This window comes from Grammomys surdaster, unplaced genomic scaffold (assembly GCF_004785775.1).
Source record: "Grammomys surdaster isolate TR1022 unplaced genomic scaffold, NIH_TR_1.0 66, whole genome shotgun sequence".
Classification (NCBI taxonomy): Eukaryota; Metazoa; Chordata; class Mammalia; order Rodentia; family Muridae; genus Grammomys; species Grammomys surdaster.
The window spans coordinates 2,143,555-2,168,430 of record NW_021604568.1 but is presented as its reverse complement, the minus strand read 5'-3'; the positions used below and the strand labels follow the sequence as shown (position 1 = coordinate 2,168,430).

General features: G+C 49.4%; 1 protein-coding gene across 3 annotated transcripts in view; it reads left to right on the top strand.

The window, feature by feature from the left end:
• Crtac1 (cartilage acidic protein 1) overlaps positions 1 to 24,876 on the top strand; it is a 143,112-nt gene that overhangs the window by 78,611 nt on the left and 39,625 nt on the right. For all 3 annotated transcript variants that reach the window (XM_028775102.1, XM_028775094.1, XM_028775084.1), the window contains exons 3-4: positions 14,217 to 14,413; positions 23,969 to 24,105. In XM_028775102.1, the coding sequence (XP_028630935.1) occupies positions 14,217 to 14,413; positions 23,969 to 24,105 (334 nt within the window). The remainder of the gene's footprint in view (positions 1 to 14,216; positions 14,414 to 23,968; positions 24,106 to 24,876) is intronic.

The window sequence follows — 24,876 nt, the reverse complement described above, 5'->3', positions numbered from 1 at the left end:
GACCTTGATCCTCTCAGCCTGTGTGTTCTGTCTACTGGTCCAGTGCTCTCCCTGACACTTGGTGGCACATGTAAAAAGTCCACCTCGCTGTGGCCTCCCTACATGGATGCCCCCTCTCCAGAATAGTCAGTCTTCTTTGTGGGACTGAAGCCTATACCTGTGGCCTGTAGTTCACCATTCCTCCAGTGACACAGTGTTGCTCTCTGAGGCCACATCTTAATCACAGTTCCAGATCTTTCTTACTCAAGTTAGCTGCCACTCCCTTCTCTCAAAGAAAAATTTCACCCAATGGCCAAAGAGAAAACCAGTCTCCAAGTACCACTTATTCAAGGCTCTCACCCTGTCTCATAATCCATCCATCTTTGCTCCCTTTCTTGCGATTTCAGACTTAGCAAATGAGCTGTACTTGACATCTGTTTCCTCTGCCTCCTCTTCACCTGGCCCAGACATCCTGGCGATCCACTGCCATACACATGCCCAAAGCTTGAGCATATTGAGACTCTTAATCAACCTGTGTCCCCTGGCCATGATGTCCTAGGCCTTTTTGAGCCCCGTTATCTTCAATGAGTTGTCTACACTGCAGCTCCAAGCCTCTGTCCTCTGTAAGAAAAAGTCATCTTAAAGGTTGTCAGTGGCTTCCAAATTCCCAAACATATTTGTGGTTCTGAGTTACACCTCGCCACAGAGGTGTGGGAACTCCACAGGGGTGGGGTGGGGTGGGGGTGGGGGGTGGGGGGAGGAATGAAACGCAGAACACTAGACTACATTTACCCTACACCACCATTGGGTGCTGGGATTGCAGGAAGCTCCATACATTGCTCAGGTGCTGGGAAAACTCAGCCTAAGATATGAGCCTCAGCCCGAGTGAGAAACTGTACAGACTGAGGCCGAAGCTGGGATTCCCAGGCTCCCGACATCCAGTTGTTGCTGGAAACCACATGGACTCGGGAGCAAACGGGGCCTGTGAGCTGAGGAAGATGAGCATGGGGTCAGGGGTCCCCCACTCCTAACATCCAGATGCCCCTGGAAATCGCAGGAGTCTTTGACTGTTCATCGTTGACAATGGGTGCATACCACTTCCTCGGGGTGTGTCAGAAATTAAATACCTTTTGCAGGAAGGAATATCTAGGAAGGGAAGCTTATTAGCTAAACCCCAGGGCCTCTAAGAGACCTCATTAGAACTCTGTTCTGATCTACGTGACCATTGGTCACCTTTCTATATGGGGAGTATAGTCATGTGTTCCAGGCCACAAATCTTGGTAGGGAGCAGGGAAATACCTACTGTCATCAAATGGGTACCCAGGTACTGGGGTCTCTGAACCCACTCCAGCTTACCAAGTTTCCTGGCAAGGTCCACTTCCCCACACACATTTGCTGTGTCCAATCCTCAGCACTTTGGTCCTGAAGCATTTGGGACTAGTAGCTGCCTCTCTTGCTTGAAATCTTGTTTTCCTGTTTTCTTTTCCCCAGTATTCTGTCTTAGACATCATTTACTTATGAGGAACCGAAATCCACCGAGGTTAGCTCAAAAGAGCCCTTAGGAAGGATTGTGTGGAATCACGTGGGCTTGTAGTGTTAAGGCTTGCCTGGAACTCAACACGTAGCCCCAAGTTTTCCCCAAATTTATGCTCATCCCTTTGCCTCAACCTCCCAAGTGCTGCTATTACAGGTTTAATCCACCATGGTTGGCTTGCACTGTTTTAGTTCTGTCCTTTGGTCAATTCTTCATGCCTATAGTCAACAGACAATGTTGTTCAATGCAGCTTTGCTATGATGGTATATTCTGCTTACAATCCATTGGTGCTCCCCTCCATTTCCTACACAGGACAGTCTGAAGCCTCTGTGTGATGCTGCAGGGACCGCCAGGGTGGCTTCTATGGATGGTCACTATCCATGTTACCATCTGTTATTTCTGCTACAATCTCACACACATCGCTGTACTGTCCAGCCAACCTACCCAATCCCTAAACAAGTGTTCTGCTCTCAGATGCTCCTTAGCCTGTACTACTTCTTCTACAAATGTTTGTTTATACATAATCTTATTAAAAGCCTACACATGCTTCACATTCTAGAACAAATGCATTTTTATGAAGTCTTTTCTTCCAATGTAAGTGACCTTTCTGTCTCCTGAACACTTGGGATTCTGGCCACTTATTTAAGCCACACAAGGCTGAGACCCTGGGCAGAGATTTACACCAAAGGTCATAAGTATCCATCATGGTACCTGGCATGGTCCCAGCTTTATGAAGGATCCTAGGGTGGGGTGACATGCAGTCAATAATTAACTTATCATTTGCTCTTAAAGAAGAAGCAAACATCTTTGGGCCATGTGCCCCACCACTGGAACCTAGATTGTCATACCTCTTCAACTGAGAAAGAGAGGCCAGCAGTTTTAAGTGGCAGATCTTGGGTAGTTATAGCATGCCATAAAGTTTGAATAGGTATCTAAAGTGTTTTATGACAAAGCAGTTAATGGTCTCCCTAAATCCTAAGCCAGTGGATCTACATGCTGGAGTCATGGCTGCTACAGCCCAGACTTGCCCTCTGGACACACGTGTGAGAATCATGCAAAGAGATCTAAAACAAGACCCATTTCCGGAACATAGTGAGACACACAGGCGCTCCACACGCAGTGTTGACCTCCTCCTCGGGTGTCTGGAGGAGAGTGGAAGGATGTCCAGATGTCTCTGAGGCCACAGGGACTTCATGGAGCCAGCGAAGCTCTGCCTTCCATCAGTAGGCCTTGAGGAGCATGTTTCCAAAGCAGACTCAATGAGTCACTGTCACCTAGAGACACATCCTTCATCCTTCCAGACACTTCTCTTCTTAATGACACACAGCTCCTATTTGAAAGTTGTCAATCACAGGCTGCCATCTCCTGGCTCTGACATTGCCATACAAAACCAGCTGAACCAATCATAGATCTTCTCTGACGTTTGTCCAACAGTGGCCTGCATCTGTTAATCCCAGCATGCCTGTAGCAAGATGGAAGGCAGAGACAGGAGGATTACCTGGAAGCTTTGCGGGCAAGTTATTCTGGCATACACAACATGGCAGAAACAAGCAAGATGGGAGGAAAGAGCTAACTTCCAAAAACTTGTGCTGTGACTCTACCCCCACATCATGACATGTGCACACTCTGCTCACACATCACATGCATACACTGATACTAAATAAACTAACAAGAAAAATCCTGCCCCCACCCCCAGAGAAACAAAGAAAGAAAAGAGAAGGCAGTGCCTTCTATTCAGTGTGTCTCACTATGCTCTGGAAACGGGTCTTGGTTTAAATCTCTTTGCGTAGCTCTTTGTGTACAGCTCATGTATGAGGCTGGGACGCTGTCACCGTTCAACCCTTTGAACAGAAGGACGGTGTGAGAGAGTGAAGCCAACAGAGAGACAGGGAAGAGGGAAAGAAGTCAAAGCCCCACAGTCCCCAGCTGTGAGCCCTCACGCCACTCTCCCACAGGTCACCCACAGGTCTAGCTACACCCTCGTGGTTCCTGCAGTTTGGAATCTGTGCCAAGAAATTCTTCAGCTAGTTCAGCTTAAGTGTTTGTCACACACAGTCAAAGAACCTTGACTAACAGCCTCCATCTGGCCCCAGGATCCCTGCTTTGACAGTTTCTGCAGTGTCTGCCTCCCTGTCTCCCTCTTTTCCTGGAAATACATTGAGGAATAGTCATTGTCTTGTTCATCTCCACCATCTCATCAACATCAGCAAAAAGGAGCAGGCACCTGCTCAGTCCTGACGTTGTCCTAGGAACAGTAGGGGACAAAACCGCCAGTGAGGGTCTCTGCCTTCCAGGCGCTTCTGTGCACATCAAACTGCAGGAAATTCCAAGGATACTAAGCACATGCTGCGCACAGAGCTTTTTTGGGAATGAGTCGTTCATCAATCACTCCATGTGGAGTTTTTTACAGAACACAGACACTTGTGGCTGCAGACTATCCTTACCTTTCAGTTCCAAACATCCCTTTCTTGGAAAACCATCCACCCCTCAGGACAGAAGTGGGACTTTTTTCCCTTCATCTTAGTTACTGTTTTCAGTAGAGCGTTGTCTTTGTGAGGTCTTCTTCACTCTGGCCTGATTTTACATCAAGATCAAATCTACCTTGCATTTTTTTTTCTGGATTTTCTTTTCAACCCTTCATCCCACCCAGGAACCTCCCGTTCCCAAACCCCTACTCTTTCACAGTGAGTCCTTTGTATCTAGACAGATCCTATTCCAGAATGCAACATGGGACTCTCCTGTCTGAATGTCTTTCCATATGTTTTCGGGTCCTATTTAACTTCAATGGCTTTCAACGAATTAAACGTGAGAAAAGGAAGAAAGATCATTATGTACATTTCCAAATAGATAATCTGTGCTCAAAGGTTCGGGATTTAACATGGCAAACATTTAGCTACAGCTGTGTACTAGTTACTTTTCTCACCGCTGTGGCCAAATGCCTGACAGAACCAGCTTCAGAGGGTGCTTTTTGCTCAGTTTCAGAGGGTGTGGTCCAGCACGGTTGGACCGATGCGGTGCCTGGAAAAGCTTGGGCCATGGCAATGGGAGTTGGAGGCACAGCTCGTATAGATAGTAGCAGAACATGACTCAGAAAGCTTGAGCCAGAATGAGAAACAGACACAGCCTTCAAGGCCTGTCCCCAGAAAGTCGCTTCTAGCTTAGTCACCCTTCTTGACCTCCCAAAACAGCACCATGAACCCAGGATGAAGTCCTCAAACATATGAGCTGATGAGAGATCTTTCACATCCAAGCTGTGATACGATAGAAAAGAAAACAAGGACTCAAAACTGGTGATATCTGAAGTCCCTGTGGGGGAACAGCAGGAGGCATTCTGGTTTTCTTGTTTTTTATTTATTTGTTTCCAGCTTGTGTTCCTCCTGCCTCAGTTTCCCAAATACTAGGATTGTAGGCATGCTCCTCCACACCTGGCTTCTTGTTCATTGTTAGCTTTTCTCTGCAGGCTCTGGGAATGCAGTCAGATGTTCTGAGATCCAGGTACAAGCCAACTGTGTCCACACTTCCGCTGGACAGACATGCTGGTTGTGAATTCAAATGGCTCGCCTAGAGAACTCTACTGATTTATGGATAATCCTTTTTTCCTACTTTCCAGGGATACATTTTTCTTCCCCTCAGGTCTGAGGTGATAGCTCATCGTTATCTGATTTCTTTCCAAAAACTTAGTGGCTTAAAGATGATTTATTATTCCTCCCATTCTGTGCATCAAGAATTTGGTCTAGAACCTGCTGGGTAGTTCTTCTGTTCTACATAATGCCTGGGTACCTTGCTGCTGCTGCTTCCAGTGTCAACAGGCTAGGCTGAGGGCCAGAGAGGTCTTTGCTTACCTGCCTGGTGCTTCACTGCTTGTCCATAGGGCTGACTTGACTTCTGCAGTTCCTGATTGTCTCACGAACATCAGATTTTTCTTACATAGTAACCAGCTTTCCCCAGAGACAGACAGAGACCACTGGGCCTCTGAAAGGCTGAGAGTGGACCTGGCCCATCATCATTGTTACCATGTTTTGACTATCCAGGCAAATCACAAAGCCATCCCAGACTCAAAGTATATTATCATATATGTGTGTGTGTGTGTGTGTGTGTGTGTATATATATATGTGTGTGTGTGTATAAATCTTGTGTGTACTATATATCACATGTCACCATATGTGTTATATAATACATATATGTTATCATATATTTGAGATAGTATATATGTGAAATGTGATAATATATATGGCTAACAACCTTTTTTGACAAGGGTTGACAGTTTCTATCTGCCAAGAGCCAGATGGTATTTTTAGCTTTTAGGCCATACAGTCCCTATTGGAACTACTCAATCCTGTCTTTTGCCAAAAGTGGCTATACATGATATATGAATTTTCATACTTGTGTTCCAATAAAACTTTATTTACAAAAGCAGGCAGGAGGCTACATATTGTTCTTTGGCTTATTATTGATTTAGACCAAATATAAGTTTGTCTTTCAATTAATTTTATCTAATGGCTAGCTAATCACTTTTTACCAGAAACTCGCCTCTTTTAACTTATAGCTGAGGGTATTTATTAATGTGACCAAGAATAAAATATGTCTTTTATGTCCATAGTTATGAAAACATAACATATCTTTAAAACATGGCTACAGGAATTGTAGCCACCAGACGGGACTGTTTCCCTGTGGCAATGTCTCAGCCTCCTGGTAACATGCCACGTTAGTTACTTTCATCATTGCTTTGAGAGCCTGCAGAAACAGCTCAGTGAACTTGCTGCTCTTGGAGAGGACCCAGGTTCAGTTGCCAGCACCCACATGGTGGCTCACAACCATCTGCATCCTGCTCCACAGGATCTGATGCCCTCTTCTGGCCTACTTGAGCACCAGGCAGGTACATGGTATGTGTCCATACGAGCAAAACATTCAGACACACAAAGCCAAATAAAATAATAAAGAAAAATGTTAAACACCATCCCTGCTTTAACAAAAGCACCATGCAGAAGAGGTTGTCCGGCTCACAGTTTAAATGCAGCTCATCACAATGGAGAAGGCACAAGGTGGCAGCTTTAGGCAGCTGCTTCCAAGTCAGGAAGCAGAGAGAGATGAAGGCCCTGCTTGTTTGCACCTTTTCCTTCAGTTCAGAACCTCACCCCAGAATGGTGTCACTACCACCACCAGTGGGGCTTCTCTCCTCAGTTGACTCAATCTAGAAACGTCTTCACAGGCATGCCCAGAAGTTTGTTTCCATGGAAACTCTAAGTGCAATCAAGTTGACAGTTAACTAATACTTTCCATCTGTCTGGTCCACAGGTTGACCAGCACCCCCTTTCCATGTATCCCTGTTGATCTGAGTCCCACCCCTTCATCTGTGTTTATGTATGTGCTCCTGCTTACAGGCTCACTGACTCTCAGGTCCATCTCTGTGTGGCCTGTCTCTAGTGTTCAACCTGTCTGTGCAGATGTCCTTCTCCCCTCCTCTCTCCCTCCCACCTCCCTCTATGTTTTTTTTTTTCCCCCTTTGAGACAAGGTCTCTCTGTGTATCCCTGGCTGTCCTGAAGCTCATTCTGTAGAGGAAGTTTTCCTCAAACTAACAAAGATCCCCCTGCCTCTGACTCCCGAGTGCTGGGATGGAGAGTGAGAACCGCCGCACCAGGCTCTGGCTTCTTTCTCTCTTGACTATTATGTCAGGTAGATTTTTTTTTCATAATTTACTTTTTTAAAAGAAGTTTCCTGTTCTTAATTCTCAAAATAGGTACGTTATATGGCTTCCAAGTCTAAAAAGCTTTCTATTTTATAAAAAGAGATATCACATGTAAATTATTTAGCCTAGTACCAGGCACATGGTAAATACTTTAGTGATTGAATCCTTTTATCTAAGTCATTGTTTTTTCCCCTCACATGAGTCACAATTAACAACAACAACAACAACAACAACAAAGTAGCTCTTCTGTCTCCATCCCGGGTATCAGCTGTCCACATCCTTTCTGCCACAGCCCTGTTGATACACGTTTAGGCAGTTATCAAACTTGGAGGATAAAAGGCAAACCAGGAGACTGCGCACAGTGTGCCTTTTGTTCAGCCATAAGGAGATGAACAGGCACCCACCCCCTTCTCTTCTGTTCACTCTGAAGAGAGTTGTTGAACACTTGGTGTGGACTAGATGGAGGACGGGAAGCAAAGAGGCATGTCCGTACCCTCGCGACTCTCGTGGCCCACTGGGAGAAACAGGCAACAGAGAGAACCGGCGACTGTAGGAAAGAGGGTGCAGGGATGGGGGACAGAAACAGGCGATCTCCCTGGGGAGCTGCCTTTTCAGATGAACCCTAAGAGAGATGAGCCAGCTGTGAGGAGCATCAGGAGGAAGTAGAATGAAATCTACTGGGCAGAGAGAGTCAGCCGGCAAAGTGGGCAGCTGCAAAGTGGGCGTGGCCAGACCAGGCCCTGGGAAACCAACCGCTGCAGCAGATTTCCTCTGACAAAACGCCTAACAGAAGCAACCCACGGGAGGAAAATCCTGTCTTGGCCAATGGTATCAGAGATGAAGTCCACCATGGCGGAGACAGCAGAGTGGGTGTGGCTTTATGGAGCAGAAGAGAATGTCTAAGGTTTGTCCACATTTTGGTGGATCAGGAAGCAGAAAATAAGACCAGAAAGAGATCCTGATTAATCCTCAAAGTCCCACCCTCATCTCCATCAACTTCGCCTCCAGTCCAAAAGGTTTCACAGTGCCCCCTAAGAAAATGCCACCTGCTGGGGGCCAAGTGTTTGAGCGCACGGGCCTGTGAGGAACACAGCAGAGTCAAACCACAGCATCCTCCCAAGAGTTTCAGGGAGGTAGCTGCCACCTTCTGACTTACTTTAAAAGATGCTTCTGACTCATAAAGGAGATTAGATCAGTGGGGCAAACGAGGAAACAGAGGAAGGAGGTACCCCAGAGATGGTGGCAGTCAGTCGGGGAGGAAAGAAAAGACTAAAGCTGAGATATTTTTAGAGGTAGATATGACAAGAAGAAGGGCTGACAGATTAGATGGGAAGACGAAGGGGAGGGGGGGCTGAGGCTGATGCCAAGCTCCTGGTTTTAGTGCCTGGGTGCCTGCTTGTTGTGGGGGGGTAGAGATGGAGCAATCGATAGTTCCATTTTGGACATGCTCCATCTGGGGCGCATGAGGGGAGATGTCAGGTAGGCAGTCGGATATATGAGTCTGAGCCTGGGCTAAGAGATATAAATTTAGGGGTTGTCAGTCATGGGGATGGATATGACCAGCTAATAAGTGGAGAGAGAAGAAACGGAACCAAGGCCAGGCCTGGAGACGCCGGCAGTCAGAAGGTAGGAACGGGAAAAGGGACCCAACCATGGGGGAAAAGGAGAGGAAAAGGAGAGGAAGCCAGAGAGCGGAGAAAGTAAGTCAGGGCGTTGTGAAGCCCAGTGAGGAGGAAGCTGCCCTGTAGGAGAGTGGAGGGTAGTTGGGGGTGGCCACAATGCCACTCACTTCAACAGGTCAAACTCGATAAGGACAGACAGGGCCTCCCTCAATCTGGCCACATTAGAGCCACCAAGGACAGCAACCAGAGTGACTTTTTGGGCCAAGGTTGGATGGGAAAAGGAAATGCATGATGGGAAAACAGAGACCACTTCGATAGACAACTCTTTTGAGAAATGCGTTTAACCAGGGAAATCAATAAAGAAATCCACCTGCCTAACCAGGGTGGATGTTTGGGGATGAGAAGGAGTAGCGTGTTTAGAAACTAACTACTTCATCACTAGGGAGCGGAAGGTCACGCCTCGGGCTTGTTGTGATTTTTTTTAATGATGAGAGCTTACAATTGTGTAACTATTCACAGTTTACCAAGTGTTGTCACATACTCTCTCACACTCCTCACGGCGGTCCTTCAAGGTGTGAGCAGCACTGAGCTACAGATGAGGAAGCTGAGAACTTAGAGGAGCTGAGTGACAGCTCCAGCCACAGTCAGGACGCAGCCAAGGCCGTGCTGATCTAACCATGGCTGGCACACTCTTTGATATTAGGCACCATAGCTATCTGTCAAGAACATGGGGCCCTGCCCGATTTCCTGGCTCCATTTAACTGTGCTTTCAAATCCCCTTGGACGTCTAGAAGTACCCAATGCTCCCCAGCAAGTGTCAGAGAAAGGAAACACAAGACCCCATGTTTTGCCCAGGCAGTCGCTTCACCTCTGTACTCCAGTGTTCACATCTGTAAAATGGGGTTGCTAACAGGACTAGCATCCCAGGCTTATCATGAGGATGAAGTGGGATCTAGAAGCACTGGACACAGAGTGTGCACATGAGAATTGCTCTCTGAAGGCTGTCCAGGATAACTGTAGTGCATTTCTTCCCGCTTCACCTCTCACACCAGCCCTCACCCCCTCACCTCTGTGCACACACACTCTCACCTCTGCACACACACACCCTCACCTCTGCACACACGCCTTCACAGCCTCATCTCTATGTTACACATACCCTTGCCAACAAACGCATTCTCATTTATACATACACACACACACACACACACACGGTCTCACTACCTCACTCCCATGCACACAGAGAGACATACTACCTTACCCCCATCCCTCCTCCCTCTTACCTATACACAGACACACACATACTTGCACACTTGCACATGCATGCACACACACATGTATGCACACATACAGACACACACATGCACACAGACACACACAGACACACTCACAGACACACACGTGCACATGCATGCATGCACACTCCAACAGATGCATACACCCATGTGCAAACACACATGTATACACACATGCATGCCCACATACAGACATGCACACACACACACATACACAGTCACACCGGCACACATATGCATGCACGAACACACATGTATACACACATGTATGCACACATATAGAGACACACACATGCATACATACACTCACACACACATTCACATACATGCACACTCACACAGACACACATGTGCATGCACACACACGTGCATATACACATGCACACTCGCGCACACATACACACACACCTTGATCTTCCTTACTACCTCATCCCCACTCACCCCCTGGTCCCCCCACCTCGTACCCACCCTTTCTTATCCTGACCTTCCATCTCCACCCCTCACCCTCTCACCTCTCACCACCCACCCTCTCCCCTGCACCCACACATACCGTCCCTTCCATCCTCACCCCACCTCTCATTCCTTTACTTTTCTCCCCTCACCCTCCCATCACACCTCCACCCCTTCTCCCCTAAGCCCTTCTTCTTGCGTTCTGTGTGTGAGCACCCGCCGTAGCGTGCTCTAGGCACTGCACATGCACATCCTTTTGGACTCCAGCAGTATGCACTTAATGAGGGGAGGGATGTGGTACAGACACCTTTGCCCTCTCACGAGCTAGCCAAGGCAAGACACTGCAGGATACCCGAAAGAGAGAAGGTCACGTCTAGTCTGGCACATGGGTGGGGCTGACTTCACACAGGATGGGGCCAGGCGGGTGGGAGAATGTTCCCCATGGAGCAGGTGGTTGCAGCTGAACCAAGACAGGCGCAGCCGGAAAGGGCAGTACATCTTCAGGGGATGGTAAGGAAGCAAGCTTGAACAACAGTTCCCTGGAGGGGGGGAGCCTGGAACAGCAGGTGTTAGTGCTATAGGGCCAGCCCAGGGTGTCCTGATGGAGGGAAGGCTGGCCCCTGGGGCACTGCCCTGACTTGGCCTTGCCTTGAGATTGTTCAGAACCCCACCTCAAAGAAGACTTCATGTCTCTAATCCCTGTCCCATGTCAGACCTCCTTCAGTGTCCCATGTAGGTTTGGGGAACCCCCTTGATATATGCTAATTGTGTAACCAGTCAACCCTGACCCAGACTATCTACTTCACCCCACAATCCCCATAGGCGGTACCCCGAGACTAATACCCCATGATCTACCAAGAAGAGATGATCAGGGACCACTTCTTAAGGACAAGAAGCTTTTGCCCACCCTAGCCACCCAGATTCAGGATAAAAGGTCTAGCCTCCAATGTGTGGGGAGTCCATGTTCCCTTCCTGCTGGGAGCTGGCCCCAGAGCATGGCAAACATCTGGGTTACCCAAGAGGTAGGGAGTAAAGAGGGCCTCAATGCTGGTCATTATGTGGGGAGTCCCCTGCCACATCCTGGGAGAAGGACACTGGTTTTGCCCATCTCCTAAGCTTAGTTAGACCCCTGGACCCACAGAGCTTCCAGGCTATCCAATTCAGCCTGGGGATCCCTTGTTCACCAGATTCTGGAAGGTGGAAGTGTATGGTGGAAATCTTCCACTTGGAATCATTCTCATTGAATGTGAGAGGGCAGGCTTGGACGTTCACCCCCACAGCCACGCTTGTGAGAGGGCAGGCTAGGATGCTCGCCCCCACAGCCATGCTTGTGAGAGGGCAGGCTCGGACGCTCACCCCCACAGCCACGCTCATGGTCTCCTTGTTTAGTCCACTTTCTACCTCAGAGAAGAGAACAGCAGAGTCTAGAGCCCAAGGCCACAGCCCTAACTACAGCGGAGTTAGTGCCTCCGTGGAGCAGAGGAACGGAAAGCACTTTGCAAACTCTGTAAAGTGCTGTTAAAATGTACGGTTCTTGTAACCCCCACCACTCACGTTCTTCAGAGCCTCTACTTTGGGGAAGCTACCAGAGAAATAAATATGAACAGGACTGAATGGTGGCCTCACAGACCAAATGGAAAGAGCATGGAATTCCTGCCCTGAAGAGAGAAGCCCAGTGGCTACATACAGATTGTGTGACCTCGGACCTCACTTGGTCTCCCTGACCCTCAGTTTCTTTTTCAGAAACTCGCCCTACCTTTTCCTTTTCAGGTTGTGTGGGGCTCGAGCAAGACAATGACTGACAGTGTGTGCTCTTAGTGAGGCTAACACCCAGTGAGCACAGTGGTCTAAGAAGACAGGTGCAGTCTGATGGAAGAGCTAAGGGCCTGGGGCTTTCAGACTAGTATTTAACACTAAAAGTCACACCCGTCCACCAGGGTCAGAGCCAGCTGCTGACAGTGCTAGAACCCAAGTGTTCTGTCTGTCCACCCTGGCGTGTCTTTAAAGGTAACACCGCGCCCTTGATGCTCAGCTCTCAGACACACTTCGTCAAGGTGTCTAAGGCGCACCCTCCCATCCCCTGAAGCTGACTCAGCCCCCGCCCCCACCCCTGCCCCCATGAGCTTTATCTCCCCTTTCACTCTGTGGGTTCCAAAAGTCTCTTGGCCAGCCACCAGTATCCCCCAGACTTCAGCTTCTGATGACAAAGGAGAGGGCTAGGCTGGATCTGTTTCAGGACTAAGAAGATATTTCTCCCAAAGACGTACAAGAGCTGACTGTCCTCCCTGGGTCATCTGAGCCAGCTCATGGACCCAGCTGGAAATACAGACCAGCCGGCACGCCCTGGTGAATGGGGTATTCGGGTTTCTCTGGAGATCCTGGCAGGCTGCTGTTTGGGAGCGAGAGGCATCATGGTTGGCCATGCTGCCTGGGAGAATCTTCGATACCCTCGATTTCTCCAGGTGGAAAAGTGGTGGAAAAGCATGGATCATGGGACCCTTGAGCCTGCGGGACTTGGAGATTTCATTCAATAATCATTTACTGAGCATCTACTGTGTGTGCCAGCTGCTGTTGAGCACAACATGAAGAGAAGGTTCTAGTCTCATGGAGTCAATGTTCCAGTGGAACCGGAGAGAGCAGGGAAAGATGAACCAGAACACAGACTGGAAGAGCTGTGGGCTGCATGGCGAATTTGGAGGAAGAGTGGGTAGAGATACAGATGCAGGGAGTAAGGTCAGCAGGGCTTGAAGAAGGTGGGAGAGGGAGCCAACCGTGTGGCTGTCTAGACTGGCATCCCCCCTGAGGGCACAGAAAGTGCAAAGCCCCTGAAGCAGAGACATCCCCTGGGCTTCCGTGTGACAGGGAGGGTTGTGTGAGTTCAGGAGAGACAGGCATGAGCAATGGGCAGCTTCAACTCTCATCCCTACTCCCTAGAAAAGGATCTGGCAGGTTTGCCTGGTAATGCTCAACCCTGAGATGGGTGGTCTCTCATCCCAGGGACTGTTAGGACCTATGTTTTCTCCTAGCAGACAGTTGTCTAGACTCTCAGTTACTCAGCTTCTCTGGAGATAACTCACGGGGTGGGAAGTGGGGGTGGGGGTCCCGGGAGAGCAGCAGAAAGGCACCTGGGCTCAGGCGCTGACACCTGATTCTCTTTTCCCTCGGGGAGTTATACTCAGCTCCTCTGAACTGCAGTTTCTCTGAGGGACCTCATCTGTTTCTCCCTTGTGAACTGAGTTTCTAGCAGCATGGCCTCTCGTACCCGTCTTGCCTATTTTTTTTTTTATTTCTTTTGGTATTTTGTTTTTGTTTTTTTTTTTTGTTTGTTTGTTTGTTTGTTTGTTTGTTTTCTACGTTAATGAGGTCATCAGTGGGAAAATGCCTTTTATCATGTAATGGACGAGGTAAAATGTCAAGGAGGTTTTTTTGTCAGTCAGGTCCTTAGTTTGGGCTGCCCACTCCCCTTGACCAGCCCGCTCCTTGAATTGTGTTCTATATGGCTCTGATCCACTTTTCCCTAGCCTCAGTTTCTGTCTGGTCCAGGGCTTCCTGGGGCAAGGCTCCTTCCCGTGTACGCCAGGCCCAAGTCTCACTCTGAGCTGGGTGGATCTGGCCACTCTCCCTCAAAACCTTCTCCTTGCTCTTTCTCCAGGTACAACGGCCCCAACCTGGTTCTGAAGTACAATCGAGCCCAGAATCGGCTAGTGAACATTGCAGTGGACGAGCGCACCTCACCCTACTACGCTCTGAGGGACCGGCAGGGGAACGCCATTGGTGTCACAGCCTGTGACATCGATGGGGATGGTCGTGAGGAGATCTACTTTCTCAACACCAATAACGCCTTCTCAGGTGAGGGTCGGATTGTCGGTTCTCTTCCTGCCCCAGCTACCTCTTCCCTTCACTGACAGCTTTGCTTAGTCAGTCTCCTCTGCCTCCAGGACCTCCCCATGCTGGACAGAGACCCCAGGATGACCCCTCATCTCCTGTGATGGAGTTTGGATTTTCATCCTCGGGACCCTGGACTGGGACAGAGGGGCATGGGAAAGAACCTTCTCCCTCAGACTGAACATCATTTTCTCCCTCAGCCTGGGGTGCCTTCCTCTCCTCTTCTCCTCTCTTCTCCCTTCCTCCCCTCCCGTCATCCCACCTCTCCTGTGTGGTCCTCCAGCTCATCTGAACCACGCCTGGAATCAACAGATGTCCCTGGACTATTCCCTTGCTGTCCTAGGCTGTTCTCAATGCTTTGGAGATCTTCTAGGATTTGCTTCCTCAGTGTTTAGCCTAGTGAGCAAGGGTTCTTCCCACAGATGTGCCAGGCAGAGGCTCTCGCATCAGGGCAGTGATAGGCACATGACTCTGATGAAGGCTGGCCTTGGAGTTCCTGGAGCCTCCTCCAGTTTCTTTCACACTGGCACATGCATCCCGGTTAACTGAGGGTCTGCATACATGCGTTCTGGTTCCTCTGGTCTGGAGGTGAGCCTGCTATTCCTGACTACCAGCTCCTGGGCTACCAGGTGCAGATGGCCCAGAGACCACACTGAGTAGCCAGGAAAGATGTCTGTCAGGCTAATGGTGACTAATATAGAGAACACCTTCTGTGTGCCAGGCCCCAGCCCCCAATCCTCAGTGCTTTATCTCAGGCAGCCTCTCAGCAGTCTGGTGAGGAAAGAATTAGCAGTCTTGCATTACACTGAAGAAACTAGGGTGTTAAGAAGTTAGCTGACTCACCCAAACCCGGCAGCCTTTAAGTCCCAGGATTCAAACCCAGGGTCTCACCTCTCTGTCCTCTTCATCAAGACATGCTACAGCTCTTCTCAAGTCTCTGTCCCCAGGGGCAGAAAGGAAGCCTGGCTTCCATGGGCACTCGGCGTTTCACAAGTTGCAGGCTATGTTCTTGGAGCTGTAGATCGCCCCTACTTTGCTCAGGTGCCTCGTCTCAGGTGAAGGTAGGAGCTTCCCTGGACCTCCAGGACCTCCCCATGCTGGGCAGATGACCCTTCATCTCCTGTGAGGGAGTTTGGATTTTCCTGATCCGCTTTGCTCAGACCTAAACTGTACTCACTAATAAACAATAAACTCACCCCCCGTAGAGTTGTTAACGTTTGCACAGTATCCAAACCATGGCGCCCCCTAGAGGTGAGGTTGGGTATGAACAGGACACTTCCAGATAACAGCCAACTCTTGGTCTAATCTGTGGTTTAGATTTCCACAAACAAATGCTGTCCTGAGTTCTCCAAGGTCCAGGAGGCTATCAAGTGCCTGACTATAGGACCCTGCCCCCCAACACTCCCCACCAACACCCATAGACTTTCACTTCCTGTTGCTATCCAGCATCCCGCCCAGGCAGCTCTCGGAGTTTGAGTTCAGCCAGTTGCATGAATGAGAGGGGGAAAGGTTGGGGCCCTGTGCCAGGGGCAGGGGTGGGCAGGCTGGCTGGCTGGAAGCCAGTCTTGTGCCGCCAAGAAACAATGAGCCACAGCCCTGAGTGGTGTTTTATGGGTTTTCATCTCATCTTGCCACCGAGTGAGGCCTGAGAGATGGTAATTATCCCAACACAAATATCAGGGCATGATTACCCAGCTGGATTTACTGCCCTCTCTCCACCAAGCCGAGATTGGATTAGGACGCGATTAATTGATGGGCTGATCAACTCTTTAATGTGGGGCAAGGTCAGAAAAGAAGCAGAGTCTAGGATGCCTGCAGAAGAGACTGGTTCCCAGGAAGGCCCTGGAATGCCAGGAAGCAGGAATGGGGACAACTGTCCTAATTGTACTCTTCTGGCAAGATGCCAGAGAAGGGACAGCTTCCCCCAAGACAACAAATGCACTGGGAGGGGACCAGAGGGTTGTCTGAGGCAACAGCCCCTCCAGTGCATGTTCTTAGGGTAGTCATTGTGATTCCCAGAGCAAAGGTTCTGTAGAGGTTTTTTGGGGGGGTTGGGGGGGTGACAACCTCCAACTGAGCTATAACAATCCAGCTAGAAGGTTGGATAGGATAGCACCCCATTGCCAGACTGCTGACACTTAACCCACAAGGCCACACTGCAGGCCAAGAAGACTGTGATTCACTGCCTGGGAGTCATCCCAAGTCTGTGGTCAGCCAAACACTGAGTATTCTCCATTGATGCACTTACTGTCCAGACAAATTGCTAACGACCACCTACTATGTGCTGGTGCTGTTCTAAGCACTGAGGATTCCCCCCCCCAGTGCTTTTCCCAGTACAGCCTGTAGTTTCTCTCAGCACCTGGCATCCTCTCCCAGTCCCTGATCTCTAAACCCCATAACTAAGTTCTCTAAACTCCCCCTCAACCAGGTTTGGGATGTCAGCACTAAAATCCTGGAAGCACCTGGAGTCTATAATATCCTCTGGGAGTCAGTCCACACAAACTTTTCTGGGTGACCCTAGGCAAGAGAAAGGATCACTGTGTGACTCCCAGTGACCCCAGCTAGCTCTTTACTACCCCAAGAGCTTAATTAAAGTTGACTAAATAAGTCTCAGGACGAAAAGGCGAGTGAGTCCCTGCCCAAGCAGAAGAAAGCCAAGAGAGATGTCACAACACCACAGCCCAGAAGACCTGCCTCTAGGAGAGACACACCAGAGCACCTGGAGGGGCAGAGGCAAGACAACAGTGCCCAGCAGCCTCAGCCTCAAGTGTACCCCTCCCGATGACCTTCCGTGGGTTTGAGGGATGTCTGTGGGTTTGAGTTAATTTTGTAGTTGAGTGATCCATTGATTCATCAACATGGAATGGGCATGGAGCAGGGACATTTGTGTCACATCAGCACTTTCGTAGGTCCAGCCCAGACAGCACTCAGCTGTTGCCATCCTGCCCTCTGTGAGGGTCCTGAGAGCTTCTTTGAGAGCCCTAGCCAGCCAGTGAAGCCATGTAGCCTTTGGGATATTGACAGTGTTCTCCCTCAGCTAGGTTTGGGATGTTAGCACTGAAGTCCCTGGAAGCACCTGGCAGCCTACAATATCCTCTGGGAGTCAGTCCATGCAAACTTTTCTGGGTGACTTTAGACAAGATCCTGACCTCTCTGTCTTGACTCATTTATAGAACAGAAACCAGACAGACTTCACAAAGTTTCCTGCCTCCAGTGGCTCTGCAGACCATTTTCAAGGTCCTCGGGGTTACCTGCTCCCCTTCCTGGTGCAGCCAAATTGCTGTGCTAACATTTCCCCCCTTTCTCCTACTTACTATAACTTTGCCTCAAGCTCAAACTTGCTGTTCCTCATGCCGAAAATGCTTTTCCCAGGGCTCACTCTCCAAATAAGGCCCCTCAGAGGGGCACCTTATCTCAAATTATGCCCTTATTTCTTTAACTGGCTTATTGCCTTCATAACTCTTACTTGAGTCTGGAAGTGGGTCACATGCTAGCTCTGTCCAGTTCTCATACATTGTCTGGCTCAGCGTTGTACTCTAGAACCCAAAGAGGTGCTTGTCACTTAGCATCCAATATAGACTCTTGTGTGAACAGCTGGGATAAAGGATGAAAAGGATGTAGTTTGCACCTGCATTTGCTAAGCACCCCTGACAGCACAGGGTGATTCTCTGGCCACGGAAGGCCAGAGACTCCACAAGTGCCCTGAGAAGATGGTAGTAGGCTCCATCCTGTCCACAGCCAAGAGATCTTAGCAGCGAAAAGGCTAGGTGCAGGAAAAGACTGGCATTTGAAAGTCCCAAGCTCTCTTGGGCTTGGAGCAAGGCTTGAGAATTGGAGAGACTAACCAGTCTGAAGAGGACTAACCAGTCCCAAGAAGACCATGTCCTGGAAACCCACCTGTGCTGAGCTGTTCTGGGAAAAGACAAGCCAGGGTTTCCATGGGAATTTGCATAGGACAGGAGAGGACAAGAGGCAGCCAGGGCCTCCCTCTGCATCTGTGAGCCGGGGACTTCTTAGTTCTTAGGCAGATACATCCCCTGGAGTTCCTACCCTGACACACCCTGGCCCTGACACCACCTGGCCCTGACTGGTTGTGTGGTAGTAGGTGGGTCAGCACCAACTATGAACACAGCGCTTACTCTCTTTCTACCCATTCAGTTACAAAGATGAGCATGGGATTTGCATGTGCAAGACACTGTTGCAGTCCGTGGTCTTGACCGCTCTCCCTGGAGATTCCCACGCCCACACTAACTTTCTATGACTCTCCTTTGGAAAGTTCACAGCCATGCTTTTGGGTGTGTCTTGACTTCCTTCTGAGCACCTCTGTTTTAACCCTATGCTTAAACCTGTATTAAAATATATCTCTCTTAACCCCCAGCTCTGCTTCACAGACTTCCCCATCTTTTCTGCACACAGCGGGCCCTGACCATAGTTCTGTTGTTTGCATTTTTAATACACTTTGGATATTACTTCACAACACCACACAGAAGGACCCCGCATTCTTTTATGGCTGTATAGTACTCCCATGTATAGATATGATGCTAGTTGAATCACTTCTCAATGGGTGGACACTGGGATTGCTTGCTGCAATTCAATTCCTTTCTCCTTACAAAGAATGTCAATGAATGAGCTCCTGCAACCCACTATTTCCCATGATTACATGGATGGTTTTAGGATAAACTGTCAGAAACAGAGTGACTGTCAAAGGAATACACATGTGTAGCTCAGAGCACCAGCTGCCCTCCCTGGGGGCAGCACTTACCACACTGCTCGGGTGTCTGATGAGCAAACACTTGCCAAAGGCTCACCAACAACATTTCATCAACTTCGTTTTCAGTATTTGCCAATCTGATAGGAAAAAATTGATTTCCAAGAGTGGTTTTAATTTTCATTTTTCTTAAATGAGTGAGGCTGAGAATATTTTTATATATTTGACTCTCTTGTCTACGCCTAGCCTTTGCCCATTTTTTTTTCTATTGACTATTGGTCTTTTTCTTATTGATTTGAAACACCTCTTTATAAATTAGGAAAATTAGCCCTTTGTCTGAAACACACGTTGTGGTTGGTTTTCCCTGGCTTGTCATTTTTCTTTCGGCCTCGCTCATAGTGGGTTTTGTAATATGGAAAACTTTCATTTTTACAGACTTGGAGTTCTAACTCCTCCTTTACAGCTTCTGGGCTGTGTCACACCTAAAGAGACACTCTGTGTTCTGCAGGGACACTCGTAAGCTCCCAGAGAGGAAACAGTGTGTCAGTCACCATGCTAGAGAGAGGATCTGGGCAGGCTGCTCTTCCGGCCTCCTCTGCCTACACAGCAGATGGGCCATCTGCTCTCTGGAGATCCACCTCTTGCCCAGTAACTCCTTCAGCCAGGCTGGCTCCAGCTGCAACCAGAAGCCCTGTGCCTCACTACCCATATCGTGGTGCCTGTGCCGGCAGCTTTGGAATCCGCTGGAAACTCAGAAAAATGCGAGCTTTACCCAACACCTGCTAGCCCAGAACCCATGTCACCATCTCCAGGAGCTTCCTGTGCCCCATAAAGTCTGAGATGTGTTTTAATGCCCGTCATCCTATTCATTTCTGAAACTCCACCCTTTTCTCAGGCCCTGAAATGGATTCTCAGGTCTCTGGATCAACGGCCTACTTTCCGTTAGATGCAGAGTCCTGGTTCTCAGCTGCCCCAGCTTGGATCCATTTGAAAGATGAGCTCAGAAACTGCAATCCCCAGCCAGACTGGGTTGTGCCCCCAACCCATGCGACTGCTGAGCAGCACGACTAGAAAGAGGCCACCAAAGCAGCACCACAGAGTGTGAAAAAAGCTAGATGTTGTGACACATATCTATGCTTTCATCTCTGAGAAGCCAGGGGGAAGATCAGGAGTTCAGGGCCATCCTTAGATACATAGTGGATTTTGAGGATAGCCTGGGTTATAATGAGGCCATGTTTTCAAGAACAAGAATTGGGGACTGGGGAGATAAATCAGTAAAGTGCTTCTGAGTTTATTCTTCAGAACCCACATAAATAAATCAGGTGCAATACCACACTCTTGTAATCCCAACACCAGGAAGGTAGAGACAAGTACATCCCCAAGACCCACTGGCCAGCCAGCCTGCCCAACTAGGCATGCTCTAGGCCGGTTAGAGACCCTGTCTCAGGTAAACAAAACAAGAACAAAGTGGACAGCTCCTGAGGAATGACACCCAAGGTCGTCCTCTGACACACACACATACACGCACACACACATGCACACTCACACACATGCACACTCACACACACACACAACATACACGCACATAGACATGCATGCATGCACACACACACATGCACGAGTACTGGGTCCCAGAGTTCATCACCTTGGTCTTAGCTAAGGACCCAGCGCTTCTCCCACTAGCCTTGTAACACTGGCTCACCAGGCTTTGCCACATCATGACGGTTTGGAGCTGGGCATTGCCATCTGACTGTATCTGTGCAGCTTTACTTAGAGGAGTTGATACCTGAGCCACGATTTATCTGTGTGGCATGAATCTTCTTGGGAAGATTCTGAAGGAAGCTAAGGATGCTGGCGGGGGAGCACTGGCAGGGGGAGCACCAGCAGGGGAGCACCGATGGGGGAGCACTGGCAGGGTTTACCTCTTCACTCTGGGATAGAGGGAGGAAGAAGAGGTCAGGAACTCTACCTGAAACCACGGGGAGTCTGAATTCCTTCTTTTTAAACACATCCTTTGTCTGAACTAGTTCTTCCTCCCCTGGGGCCATCACTGCTCTGCTAGCTCTCCATTGACTAAGTCTTGTGAGGCATTTGAAACTTAATGTCACAGTTGCCTCCTGGGATGTGGTTTGTTGAGGACTGACCTGGTCATGCCCTGTAATTCCCTGGAGGTTGAGGAAGCACTGGACAGAGATGTTCTTAGTGTTTATGGAATTTATCCTGTGTCTGGCATTATTGGAAGCACTTTACAGACATTAACTAACTTACGGTCATAGCAGCCTAATGGAGAGGTAGCCATTCCCATTATCCCATTTCATAGCTAAGAGAGAAGAATAGGTACGCGGCTCCGAGGATCGTCCCACAAATGGATGTTGTTGGCTGTCACAAAGCCACCCAGCTGTTTGGTGGTCACCTCTGTATCTAAAAGTCCCCAAACTTGCCTCTGTGGCACTGACCCCCAGAGTCCCCTCCCTGCCCCATGACATCCTTTTCCTGGGTCCCCATTCTTTCAGACTCCCTTCCAAGGATTCAGGAGAGCATCTTTCCACTTCCCACCCCACCGACAGCCCCTCCTCTTTCTGAGTACTGGCCCACTTTGGTGTGGGACCCTGGGACAAAGTGCAGCTACAAGGAGCCAGGAGGCAAGGCCCACCTCGGCACTGACTTGGGCCGGGGGCCAGTGCTGGGTGCTTATTGCCTGTGCCATCGACCGGCACAGCTCGCTGTTTATCTGTCTTCCTGACACACCTAATTACCCAGGTTGCAGCTGCCAGCGCGTTTGCTCTTCCTAAATCACGGGCTCCCAACCCTCCTGTCGCCCAGGCCTCCGGGCCTCTGCCTACAGAGGGGCTGCCATTGATTTTGCCGTTCCCATTTATGATCTACAAGGCTCCACATCGCTGTTGCACATTTTACCTTAATTAGTTTATTCTTCTGGGCATCTCTGGTGATCCCAGAAGGCACGCGACCAGTGAGGGGGTGGACCAACAGCACAAGATACCCAAATTCTTTGGCTACTAAGCCCCCAAGCCGGCTCAGGCTTCAGCACCCTAGACAGCGACCAGTGAAGCCAGAGACTGCTTAGCTCATGGACAGTCTCCAAAGGGCTCCATGGCCAAGTACATGTGGGAGAGGCTGCGTTCAGTAAAATTAAGCAGACAATTTGTTGCAATCTTTTCAAATTTTTAATAACTATTGAGAGGACTCGGAATTTGGGCTGGTATACAATCTTTCCCAAGCTTGGAGGGTTGTGGAATTCTTGTCCAGGCTATTCACAGGAACCAGGCTTGACCTGCCCAGGCTTTGGTAGACATGTTTGATGTCATTTCAGGAAGTGGGTATGAGAGTTAAGGGGGCCCCAATGTGAATGAGGTGAACAAGGGACGCTCTCTGCTGGGGAAGGCTGGAAACCTGCAGGAGCCATCTTCAGAAGCCCCCAGGCATCTGCAAGCAATGGCAAGCCTGCTGCCACCTCACACGGCCATAGTGATGGCAGCTACAGCACAAGTCGTATTCCACAGATCTGACTCCTGAACGTTTTTTTTTAAGTTTGTGGGAAATTCACTACATAACAAAACCTGTCCTGAGCTGATGTGAGCTATTTATAAGCCTTATTTATCCCACTTAGTGTGAATATTCATGTTTTGCTGCAGAAATATTAATGTGTTTAATTATGGGGTGCCGCCCCCAGTCCCTGCTGGGGGTGTTATATAATCAACAGTGTTCATACCATGCTATCTTTTTAGAAGATGAAGGCAGCATCTAGGTTTCTAAACACATTAGGCCCTCAGGGATTTCAGCGAGGACCTATGTCCCTGCAGGGGTGCAAAGCTGTCACCGTGCTCTCTCACTCTGTCTGACCTGTGACCAAGCTGTATGTGTGTCTTCTCACAATTGCCACAGTCACACTGTGAGTGAGGACAGCTCCTGCATGTCATTCTCGGGTGAGCGAAGTGAGGCTGGAAAAGGATGAGGAACTTAACATCACCTCAGACTATACACACACCCATGTGCACACGCATGTCACACACATGCACGCACACTCCATCACACACCCTCATACACGTGTCTACATCCTCACACACCCATTCTCGCTCTCCCACCAGTGCACACTTGCCCCTGTGCATTCTCTCACACTCGGCTACACTCGAGCTCCTGCTCACACTGGCACATTCATCCGGAACACTCACACTCACTCATTCTCCCACATTCACTCTCACTTGCACGCCCCAGTCTTGCACAGCTACCCATTCTTATGCCACACTCACACACTCACTCTAACACATTCACATCAGAATCACGGACTTCCAAGCCTGTGAACTGGGAATCTGGTGTCTGGCAAGTGGCTCATGTTTAGAAGGGGGAACTCATTTCCACCTAACAAGAACTCCCCTTGGGGACACTGGGCCAAGCATTTCATGCACAGCCTCTCAGGCATTCCTCAGAGCCGACTTGAATGTGGCTCCTGTCATCCCCATGTACAGAGAAGAAAACTGAACCTTGGTGATGCTGAGCAACCTGCCCAAAGTCCAGAATCTAGGCCTAACGGAGACCGGAACCTCTGCTCACTGCTTCCAAACCTCAGGCTTATAATCGCTGTCTCTCTCAGCCCGAGCCTCTCTTCTGGGGCCAGCTAGAGTCAAGTTTACAACTGGAAATAGAAAAGGGCTTTGCCTGCAGACGGCCTCCCTGCCTTTAACCACTGGACACCTTCGGCCTCAGCCTCCTTGTAGCAAATGTGAAGGGACAGAACCAGAGACTCCCTGTGTCCTGTCCACTGTCCACCAGCCATCCTTGCCTCCTCTCTCCAGGTGTGGCCACATACACAGACAAGTTGTTCAAATTCCGAAATAACCGGTGGGAAGACATCCTGAGTGATGACGTCAATGTGGCCCGTGGAGTGGCCAGCCTCTTTGCGGGACGCTCAGTGGCCTGTGTGGACAGGACGGTACGTACAGGGGCCCATGAGGACCTGGGAGGAAGCAGAGAGCCCGAGGCTGTCCCACCTTGAAGCTCCCAGTGTCACACACACACAGTAGAAGCAAAATACTAAGGACCAAGGTTTTTGGGGTGACAATGTATCATTCACCTCGTTCTCTTGTGCAGCCTCCCAGTGTCCATTGTGGAAGCAACGAGGGGTGTCATCCTCATGAATATTGTATTCTTCCGGGGGAAGGGGAGGCCACAGCTCAGCTTAGAGCAGTGGCTTAACTAGGGGAACCAAAATAAGATTAGTGACGTGTCTAAGCCATGAAGCAAAGTGCAGTACTAAACGGGGGTGCTCATTCATTCATTCAATTAAATGCCTGGGTGAGCTAGGCATTGAGTCACGTGACCCTGTACCTATTTTGGTAATATTGAAGGTGAGACAGGGGAGTGCAAAAGCGGTCAAGGCGGGGTTACCTGAATGTTCTAGAACCTTAGTTCATCGATGGTTCCAGCAACACCTTCCTGCTACATCCTACGCAGTGGTGTCCAACCCAAAACACGGGGAAGTGTGGCTGATGGGAAGCAGGGAGAGGAGCTGCCGTCGGTGCCTGGAGCTGGCCCGTAGCAGCCCTACTGTAGACAGAGACTTCTGGGGAAGTTATTTGTCCACCTGTTACCTGCTCCCCTGCCACCCACCTGCTTGGCTCTATAACAATAGTCACAGCAGCGAGGGCACAGCTGCTGCCCTGCTCCACAGTTGTGGGGCTGAAGGGGTGGGTACTCTCTCTGT